Source organism: Grampus griseus (assembly GCF_964374135.1).
Source record: "Grampus griseus genome assembly, chromosome: 13".
In the NCBI taxonomy this organism is placed as follows: Eukaryota; Metazoa; Chordata; class Mammalia; order Artiodactyla; family Delphinidae; genus Grampus; species Grampus griseus.
In genome coordinates this window covers 17593437-17614930 of record NC_139007.1, presented here as the reverse complement: position 1 = coordinate 17614930, position 21494 = coordinate 17593437, and the positions used below count along the sequence as shown (strand labels likewise).

Here is a 21494-nt window from a genome sequence, read left to right as displayed (position 1 = left end):
CTTAGAGCATTGTGGTTAGAAAATATGCTTGATATGATTTCAGCTTTTTAAAATTTACTGAGCCTCGTTTTGTGGTCTAACGTGATCTGTCCTGAGAATGTTCCATGTGCACTTGAAAAGAATGTGTATTATGCTGTTTTTGGATGGAATGTTTTATAAATCTATTAAGTCCATCTGGTCTAATGTGTCATTTAAGGCCAGTGTTTCCTTCTTGTTTTTCTGTGTAGATGATGTGTTCATTAATGTAAGTGGGGTGTTAAAGTGCCTACCATTATTGTATTACTGTCACTTTCTCTATGTTGTTAATACTTGTTTTATGTATTTAAGTGCCCCTATGTTGGGTCATATATATTTTTAATTGTTATATATTCATCTTTAATTGATCCCTTTATCATTATGTAATGTGCTTTATGTCTTGTTATAGTCTTTAAGTCTATTTTGTCTTATATAATTGTTGCTATCCAAGCTTTTTCATAGAATTCTTTTTTTCATCCCATCACTTACAGTCTGTCTGTTTTTCTATCTGTAGTGAATCTGTTTTAGGCAGCATATATATGGTTCTTTTTTTTTTTTTAAATCTATTCAGCCACTTTATGTCTTTGATTGGAGCATTTAATTAATTTACTTCAACAGTAATTTTTGATAGGTATATACTTATTGGCATTTTAAAATGCCAATGCTTAGGGCTTCCCTGGTGGCGCAGTGGTTGAGAGTCCGCCTGCCGATGCAGGGGACGCGGGTTCGTGCCCCAGTCCGGGAGGATCCCACATGCCACAGAGCAGCTGGGCCCATGAGCCATGGCCGCTGGGCCTGCACGTCCGGAGCCTGTGCTCTGCAATGGGAGAGGCCACAGCAGTTAGAGGCCCGTGTGCTGCAAAAAAAAAGCCAATGCTTTTTGGTTGTTTTTATAGTTTTTCTCTGTTCCTCTTTTTTTCTCTTGTGATTTGATGAGTATCTTTAATGTTAAGTTTGGATTCCTTTCTCCTTATTTTTCGTGTATCTATTACAGTTTTTTTGTTTGTGGTTATGTGAGGTTCATATATAGCAACCTTACATATAGGTGTCTGTTTTAAGTTGATGATCTCGTAAGTTTGAATGCATTCTAACAGCCCTACATTTTTACTCATCCCTTCCCCCACCATTTATGTCTAATGTCATATTTTACATCTTTTTATTTTGTGTATTCCTTAACTGCTTATGTTAGATATAGATGATTTTACTACTTTATCTTTTAACCTTTCTACTAGCTGTATAAGTAGTTGGTCCATTACCTTTACTGTATGTTTGCCTTTACCAGTGAGATTTTGCTTTTTGTAATTTCCATATTTCTAGTTGTAGCTTTTTCTTTTTCACTTAGAGAAGTCCCTTTAACATTTTTTGTATGGCCGGTTTAGTGGTGCTGAACTCTTTTATCTTGTGCTTGTCTGTAAAGCTTTTCATCACTCCTTCAAATCTGGATGGTAACCTTGCTGGGTGGAGTATTCTTGGTTGTAGGGTTTTTCCTTTCAACACTTTGAACGTATTGTGCCACTCCCTCTGACCTATAAAGTTTCTACTGAAAAGTCAGCTGATAGTCTTATGGGAGTTCCCTTGTACGTAACAAGTTGCTTTTCTCTAGCTGCTTTTAGGATTCTCTCTTTATCTTTAATTTTTGCCATTTTAATTATAATGTGTCTTGGTGTGGACCTCTTTGGGTTCATCTCCTTTGGGACTCTCTGTGCTTCTTGGACCTGGATGTCTGTTTTCTTCCCAAGGTTAGGATAGTTTTCAGCTATTATTTCTCCAAATAAATTCTCTGCCCCTTTCTCTCTCTTCTTTTGGGACCTCTATAATGTGAATGTTAGTATGCTTCATGTTGTTGCAGAGATCTCTTAACCTGTCCTTATTTTTTACAATTGTTTTTTCTTTTTTCTGTTCATCTTGGTTAATTTCCACTACTTTCTCTTCCAGTTCACCAATCCATTCATTGCTCTTTATCATGTAATCTGCCATTGATTCCTTTAGTGTATTATTATTATTATTTTTTTTGTGGTACGCGGGCCTCTCACTATTGTGGCCTCTTACGTTGCGGAGCACAGGCTCCGGACGCGCAGGCTCAGTGGCCATGGCTCACGGGCCCAGCCGCTCCACGGCACGCGGGATCTTCCCGGACCGGGGCACGAACCCGTGTCCCCTGCATCAACCACTGCACCACCAGGGAAGCCCCCTTTAGTGTATTTTTATTTCAGTTATTATATTCTTCAACCTGTTTGGTTCTTCTTTATATTTTTGAACTCTGTTGAAATTCTCACTGTATCCGTCCATCTTTCTACCAAATTTGGTGAGCATCTTTATGATCATCACCTTGAACTATTTATTGGATGTATTGCTTATCTCCATTTTATTTAGTTCTTTCTTTTGAGGTTATGGCTTATTCCTTCATTTGGAACAAATTCTTCTGTTTCCTTGTTTTGCCTAATTCTTGTGTTTTTTTCTATGTGGTAGGTAGACTGGTTACGTTTCCCGGTGTTGGAGAAGTGGCCTTCTGTAGATGTCCTCTGGGGCCCAGTGGCACTCTTCTCTCAGAGCCAAATGTTCTAGGGGTACGCCCTGTGTGGGCTGTGTGCATCCTTCTGTTTTGGCACGGCCAACTACTCTGGGCATGCTGGTAGCGGGGCTGGTTTCCGTCTTGGTTGACTGTGAGGCCATGCCTCCTGAGGTGGCTGTGGGCCACCTGGATGGGAGGGTAGGCTTCCTGTGTGTTTGGCTGTGTGACCTAGGGTGGCGTGGGTCTGTTGCCAGTCTGCTGGGTGAGGCTGGGTCCCTGCATGGCTCTTTGTGCAGCTGGGGAGCCTGGGACCGATGCTGGCCTGCTGGAGTATGGGGCCTGGACCCTGGTGCTAATAGGCTAGAGGGAAGATTTCAGAATGGTGCTTTGCTAGAGCCAGTATTATCATAGTAGAATGAGGTCCTCAGAATGGCTGTTGCCACTGCTTCTTTCTCCGAGGGCGGTTCCAGCTGCTTCCTGCGTCTTTAGGTGGCTGTCTAAGATCAGCAAGCGTGTTGGACCCGGGCCTCTGCCTCTGTGCGTGTGAGATTTTGCTTATACTTTTTAGGAGCCAAGTCTCTGTTTCCTACAGTCCTCCAGCTCTCCCAAAGAGAAGCCCCACTGGTTTTCAAAGCCATATATTCTGGGGGCTCATCTCCCCAGTGCAGGACTCCTGGGCTGGGGCGTCTGACGTGGGCTGAGACCCCTCGCTCCTTGGGGAGAACCTCTGATTGTGATATCCCTCCTGTTTGTGGGTGACTGACCTAAGAGTGTGGGTCCTGACTCTGTCATCTCTGCCTCCCACCCATCTCATTGTGATTTCTTCTTTATGTCTTTACTTGTGGAAAATCTTTTTGGTTAGTCTTCAGGCCTTTCTCTTAGATACTTATTCTATAAGGAGTTGTTATTTTGTTGTGTCTGTGGGAGGAGGTAAGTTTAGGGTCTTCCTACTCCCCTATCTTGGCCACCTGTTGACACTTTATTCTCTTTATGCTTGCACTGCTACTGTACTGAGAAGACAAAAAGAAAACTTAATTCACTGAAATATGGCAGAATGACGGGTTTGTGTGACATGTCATGTAGTTTCTATGTTGCCACTCTGTATTCCACTTTCACATGTGAAAAACCCCTTGTAGTCAAAATGTCCTGTAGTCGTAATTTTTAATCTCATCCCTTTTGTGAATCTCTGTCCAGTTTTAACACTTCATAATAAAAATACAAAAGCAATTGCTAACAACAGTTAGTTTCTTAGCCAGAATAACTTAGCAAAGTTTCATGAAGGCTAGATCCCTTTTTTATAAATTACAAATGTTTTCCTCTTTTATCATAAATACCTATATTGAGTAGTAATGAAAGTAGAAAAGGAATTAGCAGCTGATTGATAGGACAGTCCTCCCTTGCTGTTAAATCACACTTGCCTACCTTCTTCAATCTCTGCAGCTTACAACTAAAAGAAATTTAAAGAACAGAGACACTGGAACTGAGCCGCAGAAGTACTTGCCCAAAAAATACTCTTATTCTTTAAGTTAATAATGCAAAACATTTATTTAGGTAGGATGTTTGTGTTTTTATCTTACCTTTCATCTATTATTTCATAGTCCACGTTTTCTTTAATTTACTTGTGAAGCAGTTGCTATATAAAAGTTATCTTTTACCTGAAATAAATTCTCTTTGTCTCTTAAGAGCATTCCATACTCTCTTTCTTTTTTTTTCTGTTGTTGCCAAATCTTCCCATAGAAGTTATGTTTATCATTTATCTTTTCTTAAGTAAGTGACCAATATCGAAGCTTGGTATTTTACTAAAGATGTGAGTAAATGTTCCTTTTGCCCCCTCCAGTCTTAAAAACTGCTACATGTATCACATGGTGTGTGTTTGCTTGGGCTGCTGTAACAGTACCATCAACTGGGTGGCTTAGCCAATAGAAATTTATTTTTTCACAGTTCTGAAGGCTGGAAGTCCATCATCAAGGTGTCAGCAGAGTCACTTTCTTCTAAGCTCTCTCTCCTTGGCTTGTTGTCCTTCAGTGGTATTTTGTCTCTCTGCATCTGTGTCCTAATTTTTTCTTAGAAGAGCACCAGTTATGTTGGATTAGGGCCCACCCTAGTGACCCCATTTAATTTAATTACCTTTTTAAAGACGCTGTCTGCAAATACAGTCATATTCTGAAATACTGGGATTAGGACTTGAACATATGAATTTTGGAGGCGCACAGTTGAGCCCGTAACACATGGTCAGTCTTCAAGAGGGCATGGGCAGTGCGAGTGGGAGAATATTGTCTCTACATAGTCAGTCTCTGTTTATTAAACTGCTGCTCTGGGTCTCAGCTTTTCTGATTCTAGCTTTATGTTGAGTCTGGCCTTCAGTTCATGTGTACAGTGTATCTAGATCTGGAATCCTTATTGGAACTTAAAGTCACAAAGTTGAAGCCTCTTCCTGTTGAGGAGGTTCCCCTTTTGTTCTAGAAAATGCTCTTCATGTTTGGCAAGAAGCAGCTGTGTTGGGGAGAAACTGAACAAAAGAAAAACCTTATAGATTTTTCTGTCATATGAACCTGCCATGTATCTTTCAGCACTTGTACAGAAGTCATTGTTGGCACTAGAATGTGACTGGTACTAGGTTTCTATTGCTACCATGACAAATTACTACAAACTGAGCGGCTTAAAATAGCACAAATATATTACCTTATAGTTCTATAGGTCACAAGCCTGACACAAGTCCCAACAGGCTAAAATCATAAAAGATGTCAGCAGGGCTGAGTTCCACACCCTTGTCTTTTCCAACTTCTAGAGAAATGCCTCCAGTCCTTGGTTCATGGTCCCCTTCATCTATTTTCAAAGCCAGCAATGTAGTGTCTCTCTGACCCTGTTTCTGTCATCCCATTTCTTTCTCTGACTACAGCCAGAAAAGGTTTTTCGCTTTTAAGGACTGACCTTTAATCACATCTGCAAATTTTCTTATGCCACAAAAGGTAATGTATTTATAGGTTTGTGGGGAGGGGCATGTCATTATTCTGCCTGCCACATGGTCCCAGCTAGGTTGTCAGCATTTCTCCCTCAACCCCCCTCACTTTTTTCTTTTCTTTTGCTGTACGCGGGCCTCTCACTGTTGTGGCCTGTCTCGTTGCGGAGCACAGACTCTGGACGCGCAGGCTCAGCGACCATGGCTCACGGGCGCAGCCGCTCCGCGGCATGTGAGATCTTCCTGGACCGGGGCACGAACCCGTGTCCCCTGCATTGGCAGGCGGACTCTCAACCACTGCGCCACTGGGGAAGCTCCCCCGCTCACTTTTTATCTTTGTCCTTTCATATTATGGGGATTGCTTGCCATCTCAGTCAAGTGATCCTGCATTTGAATGAGTACTAATCGTTATATTGTATAGTAAAGCCAGAGGAGAGAAGGTAATCTCTCAGTTCCCAGCTTGGTGTGTATTGTCACGTGCTTACTTTTTCATTGTCTCCTCTTACCTCACTCTCTCTAAATTAGGATTATATCAAGGATTTATTCATCTGTTTTCTGAGGCACAACATCAATGCCTTGGGAAAGAGAATGGGGTCTACAGTTTGGTTTTATATGCGCTGTTAAGTCTCAGGAACTCCTTGAAGTTTGTGATATATTTCAGAAATACCCATTATATAAACGAAAATAGAAAAAAATTTACCCGAGACAGGAATTTTCGGGGAAGTAGAATAATTTTATTTTAACTTAATAATTTAAGGTTGAAACGAGTGGTTCTCAATATACGTTCCATGAACGAACCCCGTTCAGAATTACTGGGGGCATGTGTTAAAAATGCAGAATGCTGGGCTCCACTCCAGACTTACTGAACCGCAGTCAAATTTTAATCATTTTTATTTCCGCTGCTTGCTAACATTCACGCCAGCTCATATGCAAGCTGACATTTTAAGTATTGCTTGAGGCTCTTGCCTGAGCGTTGGCAGTTAGATTGCTTAATCATATTGATGACATGAACCAGCAAACGAGCAAAAAGTTTATATTATTTCTTTACAGAATTTGGTTTTTCATTTGCAAATAATGAGTAAATAGCAGCAGAGTATGATTATCTGTATATTATAAATATAATTAAAAAATAAATGCTGAAATGGGAAATATTCATAACATTTGTGGCAGATAAAGATTTAAAATGTTCTTAGTATTCAAAGAACAATTCAATGAGAAAATGTTAAATGTGAAATATACAAATTGCCTAAGTGGTTACAGATAATTTAAAAATGAAGAAATGAAAATGGTCAGTAAACTTATGAAAACTGTTTAATGATATTAGAAAAGAAATATAAATGAATACTACTTGATAACATTATTTTTAAATATATTTATATATTTTTAACTTTACTGTATATTTTATTTATTATATACTTTACATGTATACTTCAGATACACACACACACACACATATATGTGTGGAAAGATAATACTGTTCCTTTGGTTGCAACAAAATAAACATATTTATTATATGTCACTGGGGGGTGGGGGATTGTTAATGTGTTCATCCTCCCTAGAAGGGCAGAGTTCCAGTACAGATCACAAAGTTTAAAAATGTTCATCTACAGACTGCCAGCAAACACATGAAAGGATGCTCAACATCATTAATCATTAGAGAAATGCAATCAAAACTACAATGAGGTATCACCTCACACCAGTCAGAATGGCCGTCATCAAAAAATCTAGAAACAATAAATGCTGGAGAGGGTGTGGAGAAAAGGGAACACTCTTGCACTGCTGGTGGGAATGTGAATTGGTACAGCCACTATGGAGAACAGTATGGAGGTTCCTTAAAGAACTAAAAATAGAACCACCATATGACCCAGCAATCCCACTGCTGGGCATATGCCCTGAGAAAACCAAAATTCAAAAAGAGTCATGTACCAAAATGTTCATTGAATCTCTATTTACAATAGCCAGGAGATGGAAACAACCTAAGTGTCCATCATCGGATGAATGGATAAAGAAGATGTGGCACATGTATACAATGGAATATTACTCAGCTACAAAAAGAAACGAAATTGAGCTATTTGTAATGAGGTGGATAGACCTAGAGTCTGTCATACAGAGTGAAGTAAGTCAGAAAGAGAAAGACAAATACCATATGCTAACATATATATGGAATTCAAGAAAAAAAAATGTCACGAAGAACCTAGGGGCAAGACGGGAATAAAGACACAGGCCTACTAGAGAATGGACTTGTGGATATGGGGAGGGGGAAGGGTAAGCTGGGACAAAGTGAGAGAGTGGCATGGACATATACACACTACCAAACGTAAAATAGATAGATAGTGGGAAGCAGCCTCATGGCACGGGGAGACCAGCTCGGTGCTTTGTGACCGCCTGGAGGGGTGGGATGGAGAGGGTGGGAGGGAGGGAGACGCAGGGGGGAGGAGATATGGGAACATGTGTATGTGTGTGGCTGATTCACTTAGTTGTGGAGCAGAAACTAACACACCATTGTAGGGCAATTGTACTCCAATAAAGATGTAAAAAAAAAAAAATGTTCATCTAGTGAGTGATGTGAAAATTTTCCACTATATATTCCGATGTGAAAAGGGGTTATAAAACAGTCTATGATATTGTCCCCAGTTTGGACAGGTAATATTATACATGCATAGATGTAAAGAAAAGGACATAGGAGAATATGCATCAAGGTGCTGGTGGTGGGGTGCTACCACTAGCACCTTGGGTAGAGCTTATTGGTTTTCTTTGTTTTTGATTTTACATTTCAGTGCTCTCAAATTTTCTGATAGGAAGTACTGCTTTTTGTAATGATTTTTAAAAACTTTAGAATATTGAGAAAATATTTTTTATTTCTCAGAAACTTTAGACTGGAATGGTAGAAATGAGAGATATGAACAAGGTAAAACTTGATAGTGATTACTATTAACTTCAAATAAAAATTCCCAAGGTTCCAGAGTTGAGACAGTGCTAAGAAGTATGATAATTAATTTTATCAATATATACCCTCCTTATCTCCTTTTTGAAACTCTCTTACGTTTCCATATGCTTTTGTCCTTTACTCTCTTTCAAAGCCTAAGTTTTTTCCTTCTCACGTGCTTCTAAGTCTTTGTAAGTCTTCAGTGACAACAAATGCATTGCATGTGACACCTCTTGTTAAAGAAGGTCTAATCTTTTTAAAGTGTTTGCTTAATACCAAGTCTTTCATTTATTTTCCAACAAAGATCTATTAAGTTTTTACTCTTGGCTGTGAGAAGTTTTTAATCCAATGAATTAATGTCACTTCTGTGCCAGGCTACTTGGTCTGTGGTGCCATTATCACAACTGGGTAATCTTGTTAAATTGCTTTTTGTAGATGTTATTTTTTTGTCAGCCAGATCTCCAAGAATGCACTCATTATTAAAGCTTTAATTATCATGAAATTTTTAAAAAAGAGTAACTTTTGACAGAGACATTATGACTGGAAGAATTTTATAACTTCCTGATTTAATTCAAAAGCTTTATCTTGTTCATAAATCTTCATAACTGACTCTTCACTGTAGCAGACTTCTTAATGATATACTTTAATTACTATCATGGGAAAGAATGAGAGAAAAGAGAAGGGAAACATGTAACATCTTTTCTCAATTGTGTTCTTTTTCTAATTCACGTTTTAGAAGTCCAACTATGTCCCAGACATGGAGAAAGTATTTTAATTCTGGCAGCCATTAGTAGCTCATTGGCACTTCAACATCAACTGTTCAGAAGCCTGCCAGTAGATTGTTTAAAGCTTTTAGGCCTCAAGGAACAGCTGGGCTTTACAACAGTACTGTTTCAGATTTTACATTTCCTGTGAAATACATTTATATGATTTGATATGCTAACTTCCAGCTAGCCAGAAAGCCTTAACCCATTGTTGTGCAGTACATTATAAGTGCGACGACCACATAATGTATTGGCCAAACCAAGGCACTTTCACAATGAAAGAGGATACTATTAGTAATTACACTAGGGCAAGACGTGTGAACTGGGCTATAGTTTCTGTTGTCTGTAAGCAAATTCCAACTTAGGTGACTCAGATGGTTCAACCTTCTTAACAACATAACCACACCTGCAAAACCATATCATTTATCTATAAACCACCTCCAAACCTAGTGACTTAGAATAATTGCTGTTTTATTAATGTTCTTGATTCCCTGGGATGGCTGGGGAGGCTGGACTTCTTGGGACAGCTTAGCCTTTCTCTGTAGAGATTCTCACCCTTCACACATTGTTCACATTCCACATGTGAAACATGCTCATCTCCATCCTAGGTTTCCAAAAATGTCATCCCAGGAAAAACAGCAGGCCCACAGTTCAGGATCCTGTCATCTAAATCAGGTCTAGATGCAAATGAAGACCCTCGTGTTTTGCTCCTTGATGTGGTTCCTCCTGTATGTTCCCACGTACCAAGCATACAGTGGTGAGGCAGGGACAGAATGACTGCAGTCAACACTCCCTTTCAGAATGGCAGGAATAGGAGTCATATGGCTCTAAGTAGTTCATAGCAATTCTGAATTCCCAGTGGACGTATGTTGCCAGGCCACCTACTTGAGGAGCAGGGAATGTTCTTTGAAGAGTCCCAGTTCTTCTTCTTCAGAGTGGTTCTGTAGTTCATTGTTCTCCTAGGCTTTTGGCTCTTCTGTCTGGGTTCTTGGCTCTGTCCTCTGAGATAGTCTTCCTGTTCCATAAGAAATGGCCCCATTGCATCAGAATGGCTCTCTCAGTCTGCTTCCTGCCTGTGGAAAGTGGAGGATCCAGTGAAGTATTTTCATTTTGAAGTGTCTCTGTGTCAATTAATCCAAGTAGTACAGTACCTTTAAAAATTTCTTTTTGGCTTTCTGTATATCAGATTATAGTCTACTACATTAGATAAAGGCCCTACTCACAATTCTTTTCAAAATAGGCCTTCTCCCTATTATTGGTTGACATATCAGAGTGCTGTGGTACCAGTTCCACTGAACTAGGCAAAATGGTCTCCTAGGCTCCACTTTAAATCATTCAGAAGCTTTCAAAAGAGTTATTACAACCACACACTTAATTTGTTCTTTGACCACAGGCCTTATTTTACTTTGGAAATCTTTTGCAGGCAAGTCTTGTGTCCTCTATATTCTGTTTAAATGTTGCTCACAAGCTGAACATTTCCTTCTTTAGTTCATGTCCGTTTTAACCTTAGCACACAGCCAGTTTATGCATTCAGCATTCTGCCTGGAAATCTTTTTAGTCAGATTCACAAGTGCGTTAGGTACATTCTTCTCTATTCTAGGTTACTGAAGGTGGCAGTGTTGTCAATTGTTTCACTGTTATGTCAAACAGATTGCCATTTTTCCCAGGCTGTAAAAAGTTTGTCTTTGTAATTTCTTTCAGCAGTATTTTGTGCTTTCCAGTATATAGGCCTTCCACATGTTTCGTTAAATTTGTCCCTATGAATTTTATGTTCTGGAATGCTGTTGTAAGTGGAGTTGTATATTTTATTTCATTTTCAACTATTCATTGCTAGTATATAGATATACATTTGATTTGTGTAAATTGACCTTATATCCTACAATCATGTTAAATTCATGTATTATTTCTAGTGAATTTTTTGATAGATTCCTTAGCATTTCCCATGTACATGGTCATGTGTGTACAAATAGAAACAGTTTACTTCTTCCTTTCCAATCCTTATTCCTGTTTTTTTCTTTTTCTTGCCTAATTTTAATGGCTAGGATCTCTAGTATGCATAGTGTTGAATAGAAGTGATGAGACTAGATATCCTTGTCTTGTTTTCAGTTTTAGGGGAATAGCATTCAGTCTTTCACTGTTAAATATGTTGTTTGTTGTGGGTTTTTCACAGATGCCCTTTATTAGTTTGAGGAATTTCCTTTCTATTCCTAGTTTACTGGGAGCTTTTGTTATAAATGGGTGCATATTACTGTATATAAATTATACCTCAATTAAAAACTGATTTTATTAAAAAATTACCTATTCTAAAGCTTAAACAGAGTAGTGTTGCCTGATATATGTGTATATATATATATATGTGTGTGTGTGTGTGTATCAGTTTTAGAAAAAATCTAAGAAAGGAATTGCTGTCTTTCCATTTCCTAAGCTAATATGATACTTCAAATCTCAGTATTGTTTTTCTATGTGATGAGCTTTGCCTTTTGAATTTTACACAACTGAGAGATTTTAATACCTTTTCTCTCCTCTAGAATAAGACATAAGAATAACAGTAAAAACATAAGAATCTTTTAAATGTTTAGTAATTATATTTCATATTCTTATTTATAAGCACTGTAGCTATATTATATATAATACTAAATAATAACTCTGTAGGTTAATTCTGAATCAGTATAGCTAGATTTTATTTCCATTTCTATCCTTTTTGTACAGATGAGAAAACTGAGGTTCACTCAGAAAGAGTAAATGACTTGCTTTTAGTTATTTCTATACTTACGGTAACTTTTTTTATAAATAGGAGTTACTTAAAGATCCATTGTACATTGGACTCCGGCAGAGAAGAGTGAGAGGTCCTGAATATGATGATTTCTTGGATGAATTCATGGAGGCAGTTTCTTCCAAGTACGTATAATCTTTAGATTATCTATTTTTAAGTTAAATTTCAAAAACTTAAAGATAACCTAACATAATAAACTGTAAAAATATCCAAGTATGGTGCAGTATGTTTAACAACTAGAAGTGATTTGAATGAAATATATATATCTCCTCATAACTGTTGCTGGCCGAATGATAATCTCATGTGTCTCCCCCGCCAAAAGTTGTCTCTGTTTCTATCCCTGAAGATACTTTTTTCTTACAAGAATCTTCAGATTCTGTTGTTCGGGAGGCATGATTATGGTGAATGAGGCAGTGGCTAGTGACTGAATTACCTGGGCAAGCCTTTTCATGGTTACTGGCAGTCTGTACTTTGTTTCTGGCTGCTGGTAAAATTTGGTCTTCCGTCATCTTTGTGGGTGAATCTGACTCTTGCGGTAGGAGAAGCAGAGGAAGAAGTGAGCATGAGTTAGTACAATCCACAGGGTCCAGAATGGAGCAAGATCCATGAATCTCTGATTAAATCGACTGTATTTGGTTAAGATGCAGTACAATATTTCACCTGGTCTAGGTAGCATTTAATTGTGGACCCAGGGCTACTGTAAAATTATCCAGTTTTTTTCCTTCAAGGTAGAGACTTCTGCCATAATTTAGTAATAAGTTCTGAGAGAATTTTGTCATACTGACAGCCATCCCATTTGTTTCTGTATAGCCACAGAAACCATGTACTATTTAAAAACACATATGTTGCTTTGGTTTTTCATAGAAATGAACTCATCACTAGAATCAATTGTAACTATAGACATACTTCTTGTTTTTTTTTTATTACAAGGTTTAATTTTAAGAAGTTGAATTCAACAGCCGAAAATGCTTTCATCAGCTTGCACAGTATTTAGAATATTTTGAATCTCTTATTACCCGAGATTTTGTGCAGAATATATTTGCCAATTAGTATGGACTACTACTGATTTATTTATTGTTATTATTTATTAACTTAAACTTATAATAAACTACACTTACTCATAGAAATAGTTGAGAAACTCTACAGTTTAAGTTCAAGATTTCATGGTACAGTTAATTGATAGTAGTTTTTCATGTTTAAATTCCTTACCCTGTAAAATTTATGTAAGTTTTTGAAATTATGTGTAACTTTATAGGTAGCAACATTAATCAAGAGATTGTATAGAGAATACTGCAAGGCTATATGAAAGAAAAGGAAATTCTCAACATATTTGTTTTTATTTTCTGTTTGTGTAAATAAAATCTATCTTTATATCGATAACTTAAATATACTTACAAAGAAGCTGTTAAAACAAGTTATGAACTTAGCGTGTATGGCCTATATTCTTAAATGCTGTTAAATAAAATGAATATTTCCATAATCAATGAAAAGCTTTCCAGATGAAAAGCTAATTTTGAATAAGCTGTGTCAGTCTAGAATCAGAAAAGCTGTTGTTGTTTTTTTTTAAATGTTGAATTGAGAGGTTACCTAGGATCTATAATAAGGAAATAGGGTTTGACAAGAGTCAACAATAATTTAAAATGCAGAGACCACCTATAAATCAGGAATTATACTTCTGGGCTCTTCCCAGAGAAAAATCCCACAGACTTTTCAAAGACACTTCCTGGCAGGACACTACTTTGGGAAAAGTTTTCTAGTAATGAAACCTAGTACTACCAAATTAAATTGGGGAGTAGTCCTGAAGATAAGCCCAAGATCATTTAAAAAGGAAATACAACTTACATTCAAGGTGGAAAATGCCTGTTACAAGTTGGCTTAGCCAGGAATCTGGTTCTGAGATGGAGATATTAAGGAGTATGCTTGGAATCAACCCCTTTGGAGGGGGAGGGGACAGAAAAAGAAGTGGATAAAAGAGAAGTTGAGCTGCAACGTCGACCGGCCAACAGCCTTGGGACCACCCCTGCATGCTATTTCGACCCTTAAGGAAAAACTAATTTCCATTCCCCACTCCCCGAGCAACATTATGTTGGTTTTATAATTTACTATCTTGTCAGGGTTGGGATGGGGCAGTTGCAACTTCTTCCTCTTGGCTTTCTCTGCAATTACATATCTTACCTCATAGGCCAAAGATTTGATACGGGTGTTGTGGCAGTCGCCAAGTATATGTCTATCCTGGTTCTATATTTGGGGACTGTGGAAATCACCACCGCCTGGGACTGTGGTCCCAGTGGATCCAGTATGAACTAGACCTTGGCCAGGGCACCATTAATTACGGGCCTCCATACGCTTCTAACGTGGAGGGACAGCATATTGATGCTTCAGGTCTCCTGGTATCACTGTCAACTCTGTGCCCTCAAAATGTTTGGGTATTCCCTGTCCCCAGTGCACAGTGGCTTGAATAAAGGACTATAGGTCCGTTTGGGGAAGGATTGGGGGAATTATTATCTTGTATTCTTTTTTTTTTTTTTGCGGTACGCGGGCCTCTCACTGTTGTGGCCTCTGCCGCTGCGGAGCACAGGCTCCGGACGCACAGGCTCAGAGGCCATGGCTCACGGGCCCAGCCGCTCTGCGGCATGTGGGATCTTCCCAGACCGGGGCACAAACCCGTGTCCCCTGCATCGGCAGGCGGACTCTCAACCACTGTGCCACCAGGGAAGCCCTGTCTTGTGTTCTGGCCATGGTGTTGCAAGATCCTGCCTTCTGGAGACTAGGCTTCTTCTTCCATCAGTGAGTCCAAAAATTAGCGAAGGTTTGGAAACTGAGCATGTGATTGGGACTTCGTTGGGGCAGCTACCCTCAGCTTTGTGGTCATATGTCTTTGATTTCTTTTGAATGTACCTATTGAATAGTAGCCTCATTAGCTTCTTATTTTGTCTCTAGGGATGCCATACTCTATGAATTAGGTCAATAACTGTGGGTCAGCACCCCCTGCACACCAACCTTACCACCCTCAGGATGATTGTATCTACCTGGCTTCTGGTGGCTTCCGGTCCTCATCTGGTTCTATTATCCCCATTGCTGTTAATGAGCCTGGTTCCATAAAAACCTTTCCTCTGTCACTTCTGACCTTCAGAAGAGAGCCACCATGCAGAACCTAGTAATGTAGATGTCTTCTCACTAATACATTCCTCATGGCTTTGGTAAGTGGTGTGTTTTCTGGACCTTCCCAGGCAACATCACCATCCAGTGGGGTTCTGGCCTTATGTAGCATGTGCACCCCAGAATGCACTCTCTGAGCCTGTACTCCCCTCTTCTGCCATCTGCCCCCGCATTCTTAGCATTTCAGCATTACATGAGCTGTTACTTGGCCCCTGTTTTTAGGAACCATCCTAGTAGCCAGTTTGTACCGTCTCCTGAGATTCTTGCTGGTTGTAAATCTTGCATCTCAGCACAGTGCCCTCAAATCAATAAACTCTCCCTTACCTCATCTTAAATTGCAGCCCCTTTGATTAAACACCCTCAGAATTTAATCTTAGATGTACTCTCCTTGCTAATGTAAACTTGCTAGATCTTGCAGTTCCTTTCTCAAATAAATAGCCTCTTTCTTTTTCCTTTATCAGGCGTCTTACATCCCAGGTGGGTTATATTGTGATATAACCCTAGTTGTATAGGCCAAAATTTCTGGAGAGGAGGTGACGGTGGACAGATGGGGGGTTACAGAGACACAGGTGGTCTTACGGGAGAGAAGCCTCTACCTACATCATCCTGAAAAAAGAAGGAGCAGGCCACTTTTGTGGGTTCAGAAAGTTCTGGGGAATCTGGGAATTCAGGATTTTGGGAGGCATCAAACAAGACATCTCATCCCATGTGGCAGGATCCTGTTCTTTTCCAGTCAGGATCCTGACTTAGCACATCTTCTGTGCCTGGAAGTTAGGGAGTTTTTGACTACTCTGACGATTAATCCCTGTTCCTGGCCATTACCTTTCTTTGCCCAAAAGCTGCAAGATCTGAGAGCATTTTTGTATCTACCGGAGAGTTCCTCTGGCTTTCTTGTTGGTGGTTACTTGCCCTTAGCTTTTTTTTTTCCTTCAAATTTACACATGCATTCTTTTTTTTTTTTAAATTCTATTGGAGTATAGTTGATTTACAATGTTCTGTTAGTTTCAGGTGTACAGCAAAGTAAATCAGTTATACATATATTGCCCTTAGCTTTTTATATTCTTTTTCCATTGTCCTTATAGTTTTTATTTCTCCTATGTTTCTCAAACATCATTCTGGCTAAACTGTTCCCCTTCTGCTGGTATACCATCCCAGCCTACCTCTGGTGAGAGCTTTAACAGGTGGATAGCCACCTTGTGCCAGGGGTTCTCTGTGTTCCACTGGGATTGGGCTCCTCTTTGCCAGCCAGGCAACTAGTGACCTAGCTCCAAAGCCCCATCTGATCACCTGCTTTCTCAGACCACTCCTGGTACCGTCTGTCACAGATTAGGTTACCTGGGAAACATATTTTGAAACGACCTTTACTATTCAGAGGTTTATAAGAAGTGCCCTACCCTGTGGAAGGGGTACCCAGGCGGCAGGAATGGGCACAGGGAAAAACTGCAGCACAAGACACCTTCTTCTGGCCCCACGGGGAACTCTGCAACTACAGTGGCTTTTCAGAATTGGCCCCAGTTGGGCTGAGATAGCCAAGCCTTTCTATTCCTACATCAGTTAGTCATTGGATGTGTGTCACCCTGAGAAAGAGCGTGACCTATGGTGTAGTGTTCTCTGTAGCTGAGGCAACCCCTGGGCAACAGTGGGGGATCTGAGAGCCATAACACAGTGATATTTAGATTAAGATGAAAACTAGGCAGAAAAAAAGTTTTACGGTTTGTAATAAAGGCAGGTGCTAGAATCTGTAGGGTGGACCATATTCCTGATATTCTGTTATAAGTCAGATGATAGACAGATGCTAGCCTCTGCATAGTATTTTTGCTTTGGAAACATTGGTCATTGGAGCAAACCATTGAGTTGCCCCAGGCAACTGTGCCCTAACAGAAGCTAGATCTCTCCAGTAAGAATGTCGTGTCAATCTGTTTTTAATTTCTCATTGTTTTGATTCATTCATTCATTTGTTGAAAGCCAGGCACTGTGTTTGGTGCTGGGGATATGGGGCTGAGTCGGACAAAAATAATCCCTGCCTTTCACATAGCTTCTCTATTAGAGGAGACAGATAATAGACAAGAAAATATAAGCAAATGAAAGAATGAAATTCATAGTGAATGCAATGAAGGAAACAGGAAATTGGACTGAGAATAATAGTGACTTAATTTATATAAATCAGATGAGTGTTATAGATACCAGTTACCTCTTCTATGAAGTCCGTTGTCAAAGTCATGATACTTTTTAGTCATGGTACTTTTGTTGAAAATTAATAGGAGCTCTTTGATTATAGTTAGGTAAATTCATTAACAGTGGAAAACTGAATTCAGAAAGTATTGATTGATTAGCCTGGATACTAAGTAGCAGCTCCAATGGAGTACCACAGGTCTGTTTCCCTAGTATTTGCCTTTTCAACGATTTTACCAGTTGGTCCTAGTAATTCTACATCTGAGAATATAGGTTAAGAAAATAATCCTGAATAAGAAATAATTTCTATGCCCGGATATGTTCACTGAACATTTTTAGTACATGATTTTCTTCCCTCTGCTTCCAGAATAGCACACCCTGCTCGCTTTCCTTCTACCTCACTGGTTGCTCCTTCACACTTCCCTTGGCTTCTTTCTTTTCATTCCCTTGACCTCTATACTTTACCGTACTCCAGGGCTTGGAGCTTTCCTCGTTACTTGGTGACCTCGTCTGGTCATTGATCTTTATATCTGTGACTCCGAAATCTGTGTTTGGAGTCTGTACCTCTCCTCTGAACTCCAGGATCATAGTCTGCTTCCTCCGTGATACAGATCTGCACTAGAAAGAAAGAGCCTTATGGAGCCCGTGGGGAGCTGGACTCCCGACCTCCCACCCACCCCACCCCGCTCCTGCTGCAGTATTTCCCACCCAGTAAGTGACAGCCCATTCTTCCTGTTCCTGAGATGAAAATCACTGGAGTTATCACTCTGTACCATGCTACTTGCAAAACTTGTTAGCTTTAACTTCAAAATGTATCCAGAAACTAGCCATTGCTCGTTGTCTGTATTGTTACTTCCCTTATCTGAACCTCTTCTCCCTGATTGTTGGTAACAGTCTCCCGACTAGTTTGAGTTGTTCCTCCCTTGTTGCCCTTTAGTCTGTTCTCAACACAGAAGCCAAAATGATTGTACGTTAGGTAATTTCTCTGCTCAGAACCCTGCAAGGGCTTATCATGTCATGCAGAATAAAACTAAGTCCTTGCCATAGCAAAAAAGGCCCTGAACCATCTGATTCCTTGTTTGCTGTTTTTCTAATTAAAGCCAGGCATGCTCATGCCTCAGGGCTTGTCATTTCTTCTCTTTGGAATCCTCCCACCCTCACCTTGCCCAGTTTTCCACATGGCTAGCTCTCTCCTCCTTTCAAGAGATATTTAAAATTCCTCAAGGGAGTACCCTGGCAGTCCAGTGGTTAGAACTCGGCGCTTTCACTGCCGGGGGCCTGAGTTTGATCCGTGGTCAGGGAACTAAGATCTCGTGGCGTGGCAAAAAAAAAAAAATAATAAATTAAAATGAAATGAGGTCAATGAGGTCTTCCTTGAGCAACTTATTTACAATTTTACCCCCAACTCATTTTTCTTCTTCTCTGCATTTATCAGTATCTGACATATATATATTTATTTATGTTCTGCCTACGTCCTTATACTGTAAGTTTCATGAGAGCGGGAGTTTACTCTCTCCTTCGCTACCCTATTGCTGGTTTCTAAAATATTATCCAGCGTGTGATAAGTACTCAGTAAATATTTGTCAGATGAATGATTGAATTTGATTTTTGTTTATATAGCTTAAAATGATAGGTATGAATGGCAGAACTCTGGTATTTTAAATAATTCCTTCTTTTCATGTGATTTAATTTCAGGAAATATTAAAACTCCTATAATCCTTACATACTGCCAAGTATATATTAAAATCACTACTTGTAGGCACTCCTTATATGTTTGTGTGTGTTTCTGTGCTTGTACTTCTTGTAGTAGCCTTTGTTTTCCAGAATCAGTTGCCTCTGAAAGTTAATAAGAAAAATAGTGGCAGCTTCAGCTTTGCTGTCTAAAATTCTTTATATCAGAATTTCATCGATAGTTATTAACTGAATGAGAAAACAGGCAGTACCTCAAGTGACCTTTAAAAAGCTAGTATTAAATTTTTTTATGAAAGTAATAGAAACTATTCAGCAATGACTGTACTTAATTTTTTTCCTTTCCCTCTTTAAATGATTAAAATTAAAAATCCCTTGGAAGCACTAAGAATGGCAACAAGGATGATTATTATATTTAGACCTCAACCTTGGCTACCATCACAAATTTTATTATGCTGTGTCACATAACCCTTAAGAGAAATAATTCTAGTTTGAAGCCATTCCATCTACCATTTGCCACAAGGTGTGGTAATGGTGTTTTCATGCAACGACGCTTTCTTTACTGATTCAGCATTGAACTAAAGCCTTGACTATGTGCCTGAGACAGACCAGACTGTTTAGAGAAGTTATTAATTTGGTCAAAGGTCACATATCAGATTTCAAAGGTATAAGATATATAGCCCCCGATTATCATGGCCAGATTTACTAAATATATTTTTATTATTATTATAATATCCTCTCTTTCTAAAGATGTCATCAGATGTGTAAGTTAATGCACTCTTCATCCTTACACAGGGCTGCAGTTCAATACTTTCTCCACCATTCTATGTTAAATCTTTGGCTGCCCCGTAGGGAAGGGGCCTTTTTATTGTCCTGCTGTTCTTCTTTCTGCCATTTCTGCTGCAATTAATTTCATGGCTGACTCTCTGTGCTGCCTTCTTCCACATATTCCAGTCATTGCCTTTTATGCCTGCTCCTTGTTTTAGAAAAATGTGTATATTTATAGCTCAGATGATTTTATCTATAAATCTGTGAGTCCCTTTGGATTCCACCTGTCACTTTGGGCAGCATAATTTACTTTGGTTTTCATAAGAAATGTAATAAAAACATATGACTCTATGGGACACCACTGCTATTCTTCCTTGTGGTCCAAAGGTGATGTAAACCATTTGAAAAAGAAATCAAGTGGAAAGAATGTCTTTCAATATGAGAAAAATCAGCAACCATGTTACTAAGGAACATGACTCAAATCTAATTTATGACTAGATTTTTTTTCCATTTTTCCATCCAAAGAAAGATCAGATTCACACTTTAACTATAGCCATATTTTTCTTGGAATGCCAGCTATTTCTGTTTATAACTTTCTCTCTACTTTTTTTTTCAAGTGAATGAAAAAGATAGGTCATGTAAGTATTAAAAATCTATAGGTATACGTTTTGTGTGTGTGTGTGTGAATATAAATACATTTATATTCCCTAAAAGATTTAAGGTGGATATATACCTTAGTATTTTAATGTTAGTTTTGCATCTTTGCCGTATTCCCGTCCAGCCTTGGTGGAACCAGTTTGACTTGGAGGAGCAAGTGAAATTTATTATCTTTCTGAACATAGTTTACAACTCTTTTCTTTCAGATGCTTTTCTTTCCTAATCCTAGTTTATTCTAATCATTAATTCTAATTGTATTAATTCCAGCATTCCTTTAATATGGGTGTAAATTTTTTACACTGATTTTGTTCTGTTTGTACGAGTCTTATGTATTACTTTATTGTGCCCTATTTTCCTTACTTGAATGTGAGTTTTGTCAGAAAAAGCACTTTATTATCAAGAGATTACTTTCTCATTGTCCCACGTTATGCTATACTACATAGTGAGAATAAAATAACTCCCGTTGAAAGCATTACTTAAACGTTGAAGCTAACCGTCATCAAACTACTGTGGCACATATCTGAAGGAAAGGTGATTTCCTAACATACACTAGAGCATCATACAATTTTCCAAATAAAGTGGCTCTGCCTGTAGTAAACTAAAGGTTTGAATTTTAATTACAGAGAGACATGTATGTTTTAGATTTTAAATTTTCTCTAAAGAAGCAAAGTATTTTAATAAATTCCTGTTGTATCCATTGTTACCTCTCTTTTTCTCTTTGAATCAGCAAACATTGAGAGCTATATAGAGGCATCCCTTAATATTTTATCTGAGTTTATTAAAGCCAAATTATTGTATTTATTAAAGATAATCATTCTGTTTTGACAGTTTTTATACCATGCTTCCTCATTTTCTTCTTTGCCTATTCTCCTGACTTTTCATTTAGCTAAGTGAAGCCCAATTTCTTAAAAGCTTGTGTTTCTTGTTGTTTTCCATCTCTATTACCTTATGTAATAAATTAGAAAAAATGAATGAATATATCTGCTCCTTGGCAATATTAAAAAAGGAGACTCACTGTAGATTTCCTTAGTTGTACTCATAGATTAATCTAAAAACAAAAGCAAAAAACCACTCCCGGTAGCGATGCCTTTTGGGTCAAA

The 21494-nt window shown here is 38.7% G+C and overlaps 1 protein-coding gene across 2 annotated transcripts in view; it reads left to right on the top strand.

Annotated features, from left to right (window-relative positions):
* The window catches only part of ME1 (malic enzyme 1), a 192965-nt gene that overhangs the window by 81201 nt on the left and 90270 nt on the right, over window positions 1-21494 (top strand). For both annotated transcript variants that reach the window (XM_082668816.1, XM_082668815.1), the window contains exon 6: window positions 11971-12074. In XM_082668816.1, the coding sequence (XP_082524942.1) occupies window positions 11971-12074 (104 nt within the window). The remainder of the gene's footprint in view (window positions 1-11970; window positions 12075-21494) is intronic.